Here is a 15,746-nt window from a genome sequence, read left to right as displayed (position 1 = left end):
TTCTGCCCACATTTACAAGAAGGGAAAAAACAATCCACCATCTTTGGCAGGTATGGCACACACCAGGCTGCAAAAGCTGTATCCTGTTAGCCACGCTGCCACCAAAGGAGGACAGGGGACTCCTGTGGTCCCTTTCTGCAATGTAGACCTTTCTTAGGGTGGTTTGCATCCACCTAACTCCTAACATGGGACCTGATCACACTGGACTCCCCCTCTAGTCAGCAAACTGACCTGTGTGTTCAGTGCAGATGCTGAGTGCATTGCAAAGGGACATCTGCACTGGATCAAATGTGTTCCTCCTCTCTTCTGAGTATCAAAGAAGCAAACAGTGACTGTCTTAAACATGCACAAATTTGAGGTGAAGCATGATGCATCCCACTCTGGCCTCTTTATCATCCTTCTGTCCTAGTGGTGTGGGGATGTACCCAGTGCATGACCACTCATCTTCCTTCCATTCCAGGCCCAAGGGTAGCATGGGAAACAAAGCCTTGTCCCATGACAGTGTCTTCATTTTGGAGTCTGCACCAGGAAATGTGACAGGTGATGTCTTGTCTCAGGAAAACAGACCTGGAAGAGTGAAAGCTTTACAGGTGAGAACATCATCCCCTCATCAGAAGTGCTGCTTTTTGTCAGCTCTCTGCCAGGAAAGTCTGTTGCTTGGTTCCTTTTGCTGTGTGCCTTAGGATTTTGCTGACTGAAGTGTCTAAAGCCAAATTTGCTACTTCTGCATCTGCTCTGCCTCTTGGAAGCTGAATTTTTGAGCAGTCTTGGTGCTTTCAGCCTTGCCCAGGTCTCATAGTGTGTGATGTGAATCCAGTTCATGAACTCTTGGAAGCTTTCTTTATTAAGTGTGTCCTCTTCCAATGGGAATTATGTTCTTTATTTCATAGCTACTGATTTTGTGTTAAAGCCAATAATTTATACTGTAGTGTGTCCCTTACACTGTTATTCTTGATACATTATTTGTGTTACTCTTTTTGGCAGTTCTGGCTCAGATGTTTTCACTATACATGGTAGTGCCAGTGGCTGTGTAAGTGTGTGGGATGATGGATATGTCAGGATGCTCTGACAGCTTTATTTATATGTTTATTCTCCTGATCTCTGCCAGCAAAAGATACTGTATTCTGCTGGGTCATTTCCTTCTTCCAAGGCAATACTGAACCCTCCTTGACAGCTCCCTTATGAGCTGTTGATTATATTAATTGCATTTCACCAGCTGCCCAGCTTGGAACACTCAGATAAAAGTTTAAGGTTTTTCCAGAGACTGAATACAAATGCTTGATAAGGAGCCAAAGGTCATTGAAATTCCTCCTTTGCTCAGTGTGAGCTTCATGTTGCAAAAGACAATTGAGTCACATGTTAAGTAATAGAAGATGCACAGAGAGACTTGTTCCTTTCTGAGACTGCAAAACAGGCAAAGCTGTTTTTTGTATAATTAAAGGAGTAGCAGAAGAAAACATGTTTGTATATTACAGAACATTGTTGGGGGGAAAAGCTCTTTTCATGCTGTTTGCAGTCCACTGTGCCCTCTCTCCATCCATCATCCTGCACAGTAATGTAATACTGCCAGCACTATTTTTGGAGCTCTGACAGACAGGCTTTTTCTGTGAGCTTGACTCTTGTCAGAATAAAAGCCAAGCACTAATAAAAGCAGTTACTTTCTTAGCAATGTAAATTAACTTCTACCAGTAGAAGACAGAATGCAAATTCAGTTTCCCCCACACCACTTTGCTGTCTGCATGTAATACATTTAATAATAAATCTAAGACAGGAAGTTGTGAAAAGAGACCAAAGCAAAATTGATTTGCTGACCTTTCCTTCCTGTTAAGTGCACACTTACATTGTATGCCTTGTGTTGCCCCTGTGTCACAGTATTGCAATATATTGCCCATAAATTGCAAAAGGAAGCTGTTGGAACTGGGGCACTGGTGTTCTAGACATTGTGCTACCCTGTGTGGCAGCTAGATCTGTAGGAATTATAAATTCATCTTGCTGAATAAGAATTGCAGCTTCTTAGGTCTATTTTACAGAGGTGTAAATGACTGCATAGATTACAAGAAAACACAAAGCTAGGCTTAAAATTACCCAAAATGGTTTAATAAGCAAAGAAACAGAAAAGTTAAGTCTGCATGTTTATCTTGGAAATATTCTGTTGAGATGTTTTCAGTTGAAGGACAAAGTTTGTGTTCAGACCTTGTTTCTATTCCAGCTTTGTCACAGCTGACAGACTTAAGCCAAGAATTTTAGTAATGGTGTTTCCTGAGATCTGAACATTTTTAGTTTGAGGGAACATCTGGCTGCTTGTGAGTTTGCAGACTTTGTTGTATTTTTCTAGGGTCAGGGCTGGCCAGAGCATTCTTTTGTGCAATCCTGGAAAAGAATCCCCACACTCCTTTACAAACAAAGTTGTACCAGGCTGCTGTTACCATCCTTGCTGTAGACATGACCAGGATGTGATGGTGGGGAAAATTAACAAGCAATTCATTAGGGTGGACCAGAAATGAAATTAATTTGGTGTTGTATAAAAATCGTGACTCAGCTACTTGTGTGGGAGAGGGTTGTAACAAGCTCTCAAATTTGGAAGGGCTTTGAGAGGGAAAGGTGACTCCATAAACCTGGGATTGGGAATGCTAACTGGCAATACTTTGTGTGACTAAGTACCTAAATTTATGTGACTAAAGAATTAAATCTGGACTCTTGAAAGTTTTTAATTTAAATAAAGTTAATCTGAAGTAAATTTTCTGGAATGGTGAAATTTCTGTCTCCTTGTGTTAAATTACTGAATAAAACGGATTTTAATTTTTAATTTTATATTAATGCCAGTTTTAATTATGGGTCCTTGATCAATGTAGCTGGATAAAATTTTATTAATGGCTCTTTTCTATAAATGGTCTGTTCTTCTGTTGACTAAAAGATTCTGCATATCTAATAGAAGCATCTAGGTTACAATGTCCAGAACATCTTTAAATTTTACCATTAAAAGTTTATATTCTGTATTTCAACCACAGCTTCAGTTGCAGCAGAATGTCAAACTTGGATCACCTCCTCTTGTTATAACTGGGAAAAAACTGGAAGATGCAGGTGCTGTTTCTGAAGATGATGGTCTACCTAGAAGCCCTCCTGAAATTTCAACCCTTCATGAAGCTCTGAAAGATTCACCAAACAAGGTAAAATTGACCATCCATACAGAAAAGAGAAAATCTGCCTAGAGAAGGGGAAGACTATTTTGTTTGTTTGTATATGATGGAACCAGAAGAAATTGCCTAGATGGATTGTGGACTTTTCACTCTGAGCTATACCTAGAAATTGACCCTACAAATACCCTGTCTGGGTGCAATTTGCCATGTTTTTATGTGGACCAGGACTCTGACTTTTATCATTAGCAAATGTGTGATTTCAGACTTCAGTGAACTTGTGAGAATTTGTAAATCTGATGATTTTAAAACAATAACCCAAAATAACTTTATAAAATGTACTGCCTCCTGTGGTCAGCCTTCCTGGTGTATCTCAATGCAGGAGAAATCTCCCTTGCTTTATGTTTGATGCTAGTGAAGAAATTAAACCTAATGTGTAAGGCAGGGACCCAGTGACCCTTCCTTTACTTTTCCTCTTGTGTTCTCTCATAATTAGCACTGGATATCCAGCTCAAGAGAATTCAGTGTGACACTTCCCTTGACTTACCCTCTTCCTCCTTTTATCCCACAGTCCTCCAACCCTGTTCAGCGTCATAGCTCTTTGAGTTTAGGAGGGACAGACAGTGAAGATGAACAGGTAAATAGCTCCTTTTCCTGCTAATAAACTTCCCTGAGAAGGCACATATGGAGTCTGTATGGAGCCAGTACAGTAATTTTATTTTTTAAAATTGATTCTGGGTACAATGTATCCTAGGAAACAAATCTTTAAGAGTCCAGAGTGAGGCAAATGATACTTGAAATGTACCTCTCAGGGTTTTCAATAAGAAATAAAGACAGGCAGAAATCTATTGGTAGGTGGGTTGTGTGAACAGCACAGAGGCAGCACTGTGACTGTATGAATCCATAAAGTTACATAAAACACTGGACCAGGCAAAGCACTTCAATTCTGCTCCCGTGTCCCAGGGCCCCCATACCAAATAATCACACCTTCCCATCAGCAGAGGCTTGTGAGCAATGCCCTCCATCTCTCTTATCATGGGAAATGATTGCAGCACCAGCCTTTCCTGATGGCAGGTATTCCACAGGAAAGGGTGTGGAATAATTTTTAATTTGGAATTTTCTTTGGATGATAAATGACCATGAGAAGCAGCAGGTTCTGCTCTCAGAACAACACAGTCCTTGACCAGATTGGAAAAATTTGCAGAGGTGATATTTTTTGATGTACCTTGACAGTTTTTGTAGATGAGATGTGGACATGATCTTCATGATTTTCGTGATCTTCAAAGCTCCATCAGCATATGTGTCTGAAATGCTGTGTTATATCCAAAGCTTAAACAGAACTAAACTGCAAATGCCAGGCACAGAGCATTGGCTGTGTGTCACCCAGCTTTGTGAATGAAGCTTCTTTGGCACGTCTGGGACATTTTGCAAGTGTTCCAGAAAGTTTGGTCTGCATTTCAAAACTGTAGCAAAACCACACAAACTTCACTTTTAGGGGGCTTTTGTACAAACATTTCTGTAAACCCTTTATTTTGATTGCACAATCCTAGGTTACTGCTGCTCAGTTCCCCAGAGCAGCATTGCTGTGAGGATGAGATCCACATCACTGTCTGGAAGATGGTTCTGGTATTCTGAAAAGCGTTTGATTTTCCTGAAAGTTGATATTGAAAGAGAAAAGCAGCTATGGCAGCTTTCTGAGAGATAATAAGGAGCAAGCATCCGTGCCGCTCCTGTGGCTTTTAAATAATGTATTTCTGCGGCGGGTCGCGTTTCTGGATGAAGAGGCAGCTGTACAAGCGGCAGCAGTGTCTCCTGCTGGTGTGTGCATAAACTGCAAAGGGCTTTGCAGGGGGGAGCTGGGGGGACAGGCTGAGGCTGTGACAGAGACAGGTATCTCTCTTTCTGTGTTCTGTACCGTGGGTTCGGCTGAACACACAGACCCCAGGAATCTCTCTGCACAGGTGACTTTGGGCATGCCTTTTAAAATGAGGATTTATATTCAAAACTACAGCCCTTCAAGCTTCTGAAATGGAACGAGCTAATACAGGAAATGTTCCAGAGATGTGGGGAAGCAAAGCAAAACATCCACAGCATTGTATTTCTGTTTTACAGATACCTTCTGGAGCTTCCTCCAGGCCCATCAGTCCTTTATCCTCTGCCACTCAGGGGACCCCCGTGCCCCAAGGCAGCATCTTCCTTCCTGTTGATTTCACCCTCCCTGCCAGTCCTCTGGGCTGCCTGGACACCTCAGCAGCCAGGCACAGGATTGCCATCAACCCTCGCAAACAGAAGGGCTTCACCAACAAGCACCAGCTGCCCCTCCAGGTGGGTGTTTTCTGCAAGAGAATCACCAGGCAGAAGGAAAGGAGTGTGAGTTTTAAATTGACATTTTAATCTCTTTTTTATTTCCTATCCACGTTCCTTTACTTCTTCCACTGGAAGAAGGGAGAACATCTCTTTTGCACCAACCAACCAACCAACCAACCAACCAACCAACCAACCAACCAACCAACCACCAAAAAAGACTCTGGAAATTTAAATATCATGGAAACTGAAAGATCACGATTTTTGTTTTTCATTATTTATCCAAAAATTGTGGGTTATGTTCATTCATAAAAACACTTCTGGTGCTTGAAAAACTAAATGTCAGTTTTATAGAGGCCTAAGTCTATTTTACAAATCTAGTTTTCAAGTAGAATAGTACATTACCCACAGTGTTGGTAAATTACAGGAGGGAGGTTTTGTTTCTATGATTTGAGTATTCATAGAAATGCATGTGTATAAACTGCATTTTTTGTGCATGATTCTTTAATTAAAGCCTCTTCACTTCTTTAGGTGGAGCAGCTGGAAAATGAAACTTGTCTTCCTGCAACTCCAGAAAGGAAGGGGAATTCAGCAGAATTACTTGAGAGCGACAAACATAAAAGTGATTGGGAAGGTAATGAAGACACAGGTATTGCTACTTTGGGTGCTTGAACTCTTCTGCATAGCCCTGACAGGACCTGTTTGAATTGTTAGTCCTTCCAAACTAGGCACCTTTTGGTTCTGTAACATAAAACCAATCCTGGCTGCTGAATTGTTGTGATGGAAAAAGTCAAGTACACTCAACTAAGTGATGCTGAAGTGGTGAACTTTGAGGGCAGCACTAAAAAAACACATGAGCTGAAAGCATCATTTTCAGAAGCACATGTCCTACACAGCTGGCTGGACCTCAGTGTGTGAATCTGAGTTCCTTGACACTCAGAAAAACCTGAACCACAGCATTATATTTTGTGTGTGTCAGGTGACTTTGACTGGCTTCTGTTTAGTGGATCTTCCTTTGCCACTCACCCAGAGAGAATTTTCCCAGTCATTGTAGGTGGCTTCTCTAGGCACACACATGCAGAAATGTCTAGAGAAATCTGGCTAGTGGTCTTACAGCTAGGGGTATGCACAGGAAACAGCTGAACAGCAGCTAATGTGTACACCTGAAACAGACAGCAACTTTCAGTCACTCCCTGGATTAGGTATGTTCAAACTGAAATTTTATTGGTCTCTCACTTGGACAGCCCATTCCTAAATAGGCTCTGAACAAGCTTGTTTATCAATCAGCAGTGCCCAGACATGGGGCATTCCTGTTAAAGGACTGCACTATCTGGGATGCACACAGATGGAGTCTGAATTGTCACCTCTAAGTGCACACTCTCTTCCTCTGTTCAATACAGGACTACCAGCCCAGCTGGGACACTGTGCAAAGGGAGGTGGTTCTAAGGAGACACCAGGTGTAAAAACTCCCCCTGATGCTGCCCCTGGCTCTTGTGATTCCTCACCTGTGGTAGAAGACCCCTGTGCTTTGCTGCAAGAGGATGGGTGCCTTCCTGGTGTGGGCCATCACTACAAGGGAGCCACACTTCTCCTGAGGCCTGAGCCCTCTCCAGTGAACCTGCAAGGACACCACAGTGCAGGAGGGATGAACTCTGCAGATGGGGCTGCTCATGAATTAAAAACACATCCTCAAAGTACCAGTGCTGAAGTACCTGCACTTCCAGAGCTGCAACAACTTGCAGGAGAAGCTGCTGTGTCTCCAGACATGCCAGCAGCTGACTTGTTTAGCAGGGGTATGGAAACATCTGGCACGGATATATTGCCAGAAGTTGCACCGAGTTCCTCAGTCAATTCTGTGGATCCAAACATTAAAGCCCAGGAAAAGGGGGATCCACTGTTTAGTGGCAAGGAAGAACTCTGCTTTGGTACTGCTGGGAATCATTCCAGCCATGCTGTCTCAGGTGTTGCACTGGGTACTCCACAAGCTGCAGTAGCTGATGCAGAGTCTTGTTCTGACATCAAGACAGTGGCTGATTTGAGGTCTGAAAAGAGTTCAGAAGCAAAAAATGACAAAGAAACTTGTGAAATTATGGAATTTCAGTTATCCAAGGACAGTGTAGAAAAAAAATGGACCCTGCTGCACCTGTCTCAGAAGCAGTTTGTGTGGTACCTTGCAGTAAATTGGAAGCATGTTTTAAAGCAGAAATTGTTCCTGTTTCAAAGGGTAACCAAGGCAGTCAACAGGCCAGCACATCATGCATTTCTGAAAAACTTTCCATTGGGTGTCTTGCCTCTTCAAGTTTGGCTGGCTTGAAGAGTAATATATCTTGTGATGCTGACAGTAAGGTAGGCACTACAGCTTCTCACAGAAAAACAGCAGAAGGCAGTCAGTCATCAAATGAAAATGTAAAGAGTCCACTGAAGGCTGCTTCTGCTAAACCAGTCAGATTTACCATTGCACCAGCATGGCAAAGATCTCTCTCAGGGGGTTCAAATTCAAAGGAAGATTCCTATTCCAGAAGTTCTCCAACATCCCCTATAAGACCAGAGTTCTTTGAAGGACTGACTAAAGAGCCCACACGTTTTGATGCAGTTATGCAGGAAACAGCAAAAACCAACTCAGATAGATTTGATCGAGATTGTAAGGACAGAGATCTGCACTTGAATTCTTTTGTGGAGTGGGCTGACCATGAAACACAAAACTTTGAGAGCCCATTTGGGGTCAGACTAAGAAGAACATCATCTTTACTAAAGTACAAGAACGAAAGCCGTGTAGAGCCTCCAAAGCTGCTCCCCTCAGCTGCTCCAGTTGCTTCTTCTGCTTCACTCAAGGAGGATCAGAAATTGATGGGCACTGGGAAGCCACCTCCAAGCCTTCCTGTCAACACAAAATCAGTTGTTAAAAAACCAGATCTCCTAGAAAACAAAAATCCTACCAAGGCAAGATCAGAAGAAGTGGCAAAGAAGCAAAATGGTTTTAAACCTTCAGGTATTTGTGCTGTATTTGTATCCAAACATTGTAGAAAACAGTGGTCATGTAAACAGTCTTGGCAGAGCAACACAAAAAAAACTTTAAAAATCCTCTTGGCTAAGAACTAAATTCAGCCTTGAGTTCATCACCACTATAATTTAATTGGCTTGATGATTTGGCCAGTCAAGAGAATTCTTGGCTTATCTTAATGAAGGGTGTGTTCCAGCAAGAAGAACAACAGAATAATAGCTTAAATGCCTCTGAAGCATTTCTGGTATGAGGTATTTGTGATTTGTAAAACTTGCTGCAGCTTTAGTTAAAAATTCAGATGGTGGCTGCTCAAACCTTAACTAGGAGTTGCATTAGGTGAGATTTATTTTTTTATACAATTATTTAATTTAAAATATTTTAAAAGTGACAAGGAGGCCTGTATTTTACTGCCTACATGAAAAAATCATTACTGTAGTACTCATTTAATCTGCAGGGGAAGGATGTTGTTTCAAAGGCAGAATCCAGTTCACAGTGATCTCAGTGGGACATCTGCCATAGACTTAGACAGAAGCACAGTTGAGTCTAAAACTGGAGAATAAACAGAAAAAACAGTTATTGCCAAGGACAAAATCATCAGGGAAGGTAATTTTATCTCCACCATGTTCAAAGGGTGTTACAGATGCTGAAGGATTTAAAATGTGAATTGACCTAAATCCCTTCTTTACTTCAAAAATGCTTCTTTTGTAGAAAAAGTCTCTCCATATTTGGAAACTGCTTCCTCTGAACCAGCTTGGGTCTCCATGGCAAAGCTGAAACAAAAGGGTTTCCAGGACCACCCTCTTGCCAAAGAACATAAAGATGAAGACAAAGCTTTGGCCAAAGTGGATCAAGGGGAGGTAGAGTACCAAGTAATGCTGCATGGGTGGGAATCCTGCCCCAGGTCACCTGGGTACTTCTGCAAACTGCTCAATATTGGCTTCGTGGGAGGTGTGTTGTGAGCACTACCCAAAGAGAGCTTTGCAGGCCTGGCCTCTAAAACACTGGGACAGACAAGTGATGCAAGTGAGCAAATGCCCAGGACTGCACTGTCACAGGGATTCCTTTCACAGCTGGCTTTTCCTATATCTTTCTTTGCACTGCTGAAACCTGAACCTTTTCAGAGCTTTCTTATTGCCCAGAGCATGTTTATGTAGCTGCTTTGAGTTGCATTAACTTCCTCACTGCCTTCTCCCTCCCTCCTACAGGATGTTCCCAGCCATCCTTGCCTGGCTTTTGCTGCATTTCTGCAGGCAGGTTTGAGAGGTTGCCAGGGTGAGCTTTATGAGTGCCCATGGCTGGCAGTCAGCTGCATTCTTTTCTTCTCTCCTCATGCTGCAGCCAGAGATGTGTGCTGGTGAGAACCCTCTGAAGAAGAAGATGCCTTCCAGCTCTCAGGACAAGAAAACACAAACAAAGACTGGTGTGTCTGCAGCAGCAGGTATTCTTTTCTTTACATAGTGGCTACAGTTTGCAGCAGTCAGTGGTGTGGGTGGCAGGGATGGGGGAAGAGAGACACCATTTTTATAATCAGCACACTTTATATAAGGCCTATTCAGACCATGTTTTTGTACAAGTCGACATAATGGCTTGTTTGCTCAGCAGAGAGAGCAAGTGAGGAACTCTTATCTCCACTGCCAGTTCATGAAATGGCATATAAACATCTGGTGATTTATTACTGGCCATGATCAGCACTAAAGAATAGAAATGGGAGTTGGAGAGTGTCCAGAAGAGAGCAGCAAAAAAGGTCAGGTCTTCTAGATCTCCAGTCAGCCAGGAAATGCTGATAGGAGTGGAGTTGTTTAGTCTAGAAAAGACAACTAAATTTTCTGCAGAGAACAAGGCTTTTTAAAAAAACAAGTGTTTTATGGCCAGCATGAACTTAAAATGCACCAGGGGATGTTTAGCTTAGATGTTAGGAAATACTTTCTAACAATGAGAGCAGTGAGGTGCAGAAGATGGCCGGATGTGTGGAAGAGATAAACATGTATCAAGAATAATTTGATAAACATGTATCAAGAATAATTTCTGTAGAGTCAGTTCCACCCTCAGGTGAACACAGAGGCTGGAGGGCCCCTCTCCTGAGCACTTAGCTTTGTTTCTCTGTATTAAAGATGCAGGGGAGGAGTGTGACTCACTTGGTGACTCACATTACCTCTTCCAAGGCTGGGCTGCAGCTTCTCCCTCCCTTACTCAGGGCAGTGCCAAGCCTCAGCAGCACACTCCAGCTAGACACAGAGAAGCCAGCCCTTCAGCTGTAAAAGCACATTGTGCTAGCTGAAAGCTACTGATTGCAGATGCTGCCCAGGTGGGTAAGAAATGCACCACGGTGCCAGACCTGTGGCTTTTCCACTGCAGATTCCTGCTGCTGAGACAGTGAGAGATGCTGTCTGGAAAGAGCCCATGCACCTGGCCCCTTTCTTTCCCTGTGTAACCCAGCAGCACCCAGAGTTGTACTGGAGATATTTGGCAGCACCTCTGTGCTACTACCTGTACTAGTTATTGCTAGAGCTGTTAACCATTTCTGAATCTACAGGCTCTACAAAATTAACTTTCACCCTTACCACAGTAGGTGACTGGCTCAGGGTGTTTGCACCAACACAGAAGCTCTGATGTTGGTTGCAGCTAATTTTGTGTGTAAGTGTGATTAAAATACCACACATTCTAAAAAGGATTCTGCTTGTCTTATGGTTTTAGGTGCAAAGTGAGAGATGGAACATCAACAGGCTGATTTTTCTCAGATGAGGTCTTCCTCTGAAAGGCTGACTGGATTTCTGTATCTTGCATCATCCTAACCTTGGAAGCCCAGCAGCCTTTGGTCAGAATTCAGAACTCCACAAATTGCTCTGCTACTTGTTCACTAGAACTTGCAGTCTTTGTGGTGCTTACAGCAGAATTACAAACTTTTGTGGATCACCTGTTCCCCGGAAGTGGCCTGGTTTCCTGACATCCACTGCCTGTTTCCTTGCCTCCAGACGTAGCATTTGTAGGCATATTCTGGTGTCCCATGACTTGAGCATCACTAAAAGCTCTGACTAGTGCTGATGTTTAAGGAAAACTCTGCTCTTCTGCTGCTCAGGAAGCCAGGCCCTATAATTTAGGAAATGTTCAGCACTACCTCCACATGAGAAGGAAATTTGGAATCCCAAATGTAAACTCTTCTCTGATTTGGTTCCCATTAGCCCAGAGAGGACTTTGTCTAGTTGAAAGTGCTGCTGGTGGAAAGGATGTAGAGTTAATATCCAGAGGAGTTATTTATTTGGATTGTTGTGTTTATTATAAAGAAAGTTCTCTCCCAAAATGGTCAAATGATTTTCAAAATCAGAATTTCAGTAACCCTTGAAATCCTACCTCATCTTAGATACTTCTGAAAATTTCTTGTGTATGTAGAGCTGCAGCCTGTTTAATGGACAGTATCCTACCTCCAGTATTCTTAAGTATAGTTTGCCTCCTGCAAGAACTATCAACCAGCCAGAACTTTTAAAAGACCAGAGACCTCCTGAGTGAAAATGGGAACTATTTTGGCTCTGTTCATGGAGTGTGATTAATGGAGCTGATGGATATTTTCCATTGATTTCAGTGCAAGCAAGATCAAGCTTCTTTTACTTAACAAGGCTTAGACATTAAGTCTGAAAAATTTCAAACAAGGTGAATGGAGCAGGACTTTTCTAGATAGGAACTCAAAGCCATCAGAGAAGCATTATCTGTTCCTTCATCCTTTGTGAGTATGGCAGGCATCTGTTAGGCTGTATCAAGAGGGACACCTAGTACCATCTACCTCCATAGCTTACAAGTGGAAGTACATAAAGCAGTGGTTTGATTCCTACCTGGTATTTAATATATTGCTGGAGCAATATTTGTGTTGGCAGTGAAGACTAAAAAAAAATCTTTTAAGTCTTCTCAGTATTGGAAAACATAAACTTTTAACTCCACAGCAAGCCTGGAGTAATTCTTATCCTGCAGCTATTTTGTTTCTGTTTTCCTGCATACTCAGAAGTCTTATTCCTAGATTTTCTTGCTCTTACAGGGCATAATTAGCCTGTGGAACTCCTTGCTGTGCAGTTTAACAGAAATCAAGAGTTTGAAAATTTAAGAGATTAATTAACCAAGAATCTGAGTTGGAGAAATAACTGGGGCTATAGTCTTCACATGCTTGAAGAATTTTGAAAAATGTCCTTCATTTATCTGGGTTTGGACACTTGCTGTTTGGACTGAGGAGAAGACTTTTTTATGGGCACATTACTCACTGTTTAGTATCAATTTTCCTGTTGCAAGAGCTGGTCCTCACCATTGCTGTAGCTGGGCCAGAGAGTGCCAGCAATAGCCAATTAATAATTGTTTTGTCTTATTGGTGAGTCACAAGCATTGTGGGCTGCAAAATAGTTTCTTTTGTGAGAAGAAAATAGTATTGGCAGAAACTGATTTTTTAACTCTCTGGACTTCTGATGAGTGATGTGTATCTTCTCATGGGCAGGTAAAGTTGGACCAATTTCTCAGGAAGCATCTGTGGTTCCTGCTGTTGAAAAGGAAGCAAGGCACTCCTCTAACCTGCCAATGACACCCTGCAGTCCTGCTGAACCACCCTGGCTGTCCCTGGCCAAGAAGAAAGCCAAAGCATGGAGTGAAATGCCCCAGATTGTACAATAGCAAATGACAGGACCATCCTTCTTTGCATTGCCAATAGCTGTGTTAACTCCACTTAATCCCTTCTTTACTGTGACCATTTTTTTTCTTTTGAGAAATAAGAGCCTTAAAACTTTTGATCAGACTGTTGTATATAAAGACATAATGAAGAAATGCCATTGTGGGCTTAATCTGATGTATTAGGAAGCTGAGTATTTCCTACTACCAGACACTAGGAAACTTTGATTCATTTTTATATGCTTACACATCTGATGGTGATGTTCTGAAAAGACATGCTTCAGGCTTTTGAAACATTTCTCTAGCAAAATACGTTTTTAAAGTTTCTTTTAAAGAAACCTGTTCTTTTAAAAAGACTGTACAGTATTTTGTAGGGTTTGGCTTTGAGCTAAGAAATTAAGGTATGCTTTAAAATATTCTCAATGCCAGGCACTGACGCACCATGAGTCATGGACACTGATGTCATCACTTCTTTCTCTAGGGCTCTATGCTGGGCAGCCTGACTCTGCTTCAGATTGTAAATGATCTCTTTTGTGAGAGCTGTAAGATCTAAGCACATCTGAGTTGGAGTGGTTGTGGCTTTTGTGTGATTTGAAGTCTCAGTGCTGATGGTCTTGTGCTTTGCTCACAGAGAGCCCCTGCAATGGCCCAGAGCTGCACACCTGTTCTCTGCCAGGCGCTGGAAAACCACCTCACTGTAGCATGTGTCTGCTTTTAGCTGTACCTTTAGAAATCTGGGTAAATTAAACATTCTACTAAAAAACCCCTTCCTTTCTTTAAGTATGGCAAATAGTGATTTTTTGATGAGATTCCTCAGCCAATTGTTTCTCTTAAAGAGTGTGTTGGGGGGAGAACTTGCTCCTTAGAAAGTGGCATCTTCTTTTCCAGAAATGCCACCCTCCATCTTCATAAGGATGTATATTTAGTCAATTGTATGTGATAGTCATAAAAGGGGCATCTGCTTTCCTTCTTGTCTCATCAGTCTTTAACCATTAACCCAACAGCAGTCTGAGAATGTGCAGCTGGAGCAGGATTATTCTCTCAGGACCTGGCCTTGCAGTCACTCAAACTCACAAAAGTTTTGCTATTGACTTTGAAGGATGCAGACATTTGAAAAATAAGCTTTGTGGAATGATGTTGGTGGCTTAAGAGACAGTGGCACTTACTGGTGCTTCCAGTTCTTGCAGAATTGCACGTTTATGTAGTTTTTTGTTTACAGTCAGTGCAAAATCTGAAAGCTGATTGACTGTTTTTAGCTGAAAAGTTGGTCAGAATTTTTAAAGGAAAATATTATCTATTGATAGGAGTAACTGCAAACCAAAGAAATTTGGTTTCAGATCAGCTCAAGCAGTAATCTTCCAGTTTTGGCCTGAATTTATTATGTAGTTTTTGCAATTTGAAAACAGTATTAACCAGTATCTAGACTGTGATTTTTTAAAATAAAGGTGAAAACTTACTTGCCCAGGAAGGCTCAGAATCCATAGATACTATTTATTCTGGACTAACACCAGAAAGAATAGGAGTTTCACTTGCTAAGGAAACAAGGAGTGGCTTGGTAATTAATGCCTATTTTGTAACTTCTTTCTCTCTGCTTTAGGAGCATTTATTTCCTTACAAAGAACCGAAACTTTTGTATTGCTCTGAAACTTTTTGAGCGTAATGTAAAAGAACTTACTCAGCTATGATTCCTAGAGTTTGTACAGTTGTCATCCCACCACAAGCTTACTGACCCTGTGTTAAACACAGGCCTTTCTATATTTAGCAAACTGTCTTATTCTGTTAATGTGGACTGTGATTCTTCACCCAAAGCACTGCAATGGATTCTATAATCTCTCTTTCCCTGTGCTTCCTTTTGATCTTAATATTGTTCCTGTCTTTTATGTTTGGTATGTATATATGTTTTTGTAATCCTTGTCTTGAAGGAACCCCTTTTGTATTCCATCCCCCTGTTTGGTTTACTATTAAATGCTGTTGCCAGTGATGATGATATCATTTCTGTGAAGAGGGATGGATGGCCCTCATTCATTCAGGAAGAAATAAAAAGATGTCTTTGGTCAATATTGACTCTGTACATGGATAAACTGCATAGAGTTTGTTTTGGGGTCATTTTGTGTGACTTAAGACTGATCAACACAGCTGGTCAGACTAAAGAACTTTTCTAAACCTAAGTTGAAAACATGGTGAGAGTGCTGATGGCTGTCCTGTTGCTCTGGAGTTACTGCTCCTTTGTGAAGGGTTGGTTTGAGGGCAGGCACTTGTGGTCATACTTGAAAATGCTTGTTTGAATGTGTTCAAAGAAGCTGCTCTAGGAGATTTTTGGAGTGCTTTAACAAAGAAGGAAAGCACTAGAGAATCATGTGGTGTATATTTGAAATTCACTTGCATTCTGCATTTCTGCATTTCATGTTTTCAAGTCTCTCTGCAACTAAGAGAACAAAAAGCATGTAGAGAAAACATCAAGACTGAGTCTCATGTGATCACAGGAGGTTAGAAAATGGGAATATTAGATAAATGTTGAAAGATCAGTGATTTATTGTTGCATTTACAGAAGTTGGTAACTCTATTAGCATGGTTTTGATTTCCTGTTCTAGTGTACTTTTTAGGTGTTCAGGGAGTAAAAATAACCAATACAATAAACTTATTCTGGGTGATTTTTTTCTAGACACAGT

At 41.6% G+C, this 15,746-nt stretch overlaps 1 protein-coding gene across 1 annotated transcript in view; it reads left to right on the top strand.

Annotated features, from left to right (window-relative positions):
• KIAA1210 (KIAA1210 ortholog) overlaps window positions 1-15,135 on the top strand; it is a 38,558-nt gene extending 23,423 nt beyond the window's left edge. The window contains 10 exon segments of the mRNA XM_009090529.4: window positions 461-590; window positions 3,009-3,167; window positions 3,706-3,771; window positions 5,247-5,459; window positions 5,970-6,087; window positions 6,839-7,752; window positions 7,755-8,427; window positions 9,148-9,296; window positions 9,778-9,877; window positions 12,911-15,135. Coding sequence (XP_009088777.4) covers window positions 461-590; window positions 3,009-3,167; window positions 3,706-3,771; window positions 5,247-5,459; window positions 5,970-6,087; window positions 6,839-7,752; window positions 7,755-8,427; window positions 9,148-9,296; window positions 9,778-9,877; window positions 12,911-13,083 — 2,695 coding nt within the window. The 3' untranslated portion in view covers window positions 13,084-15,135.
• The last annotated feature ends 611 nt before the right edge of the window (window positions 15,136-15,746 follow it).

The sequence above is a fragment of the Serinus canaria genome, chromosome 4A (genome assembly GCF_022539315.1).
Source record: "Serinus canaria isolate serCan28SL12 chromosome 4A, serCan2020, whole genome shotgun sequence".
Lineage (NCBI taxonomy): Eukaryota > Metazoa > Chordata > Aves > Passeriformes > Fringillidae > Serinus > Serinus canaria.
Note: the sequence above shows the minus strand (reverse complement) of the source record. Positions and strands in the feature narration are given on the sequence as shown.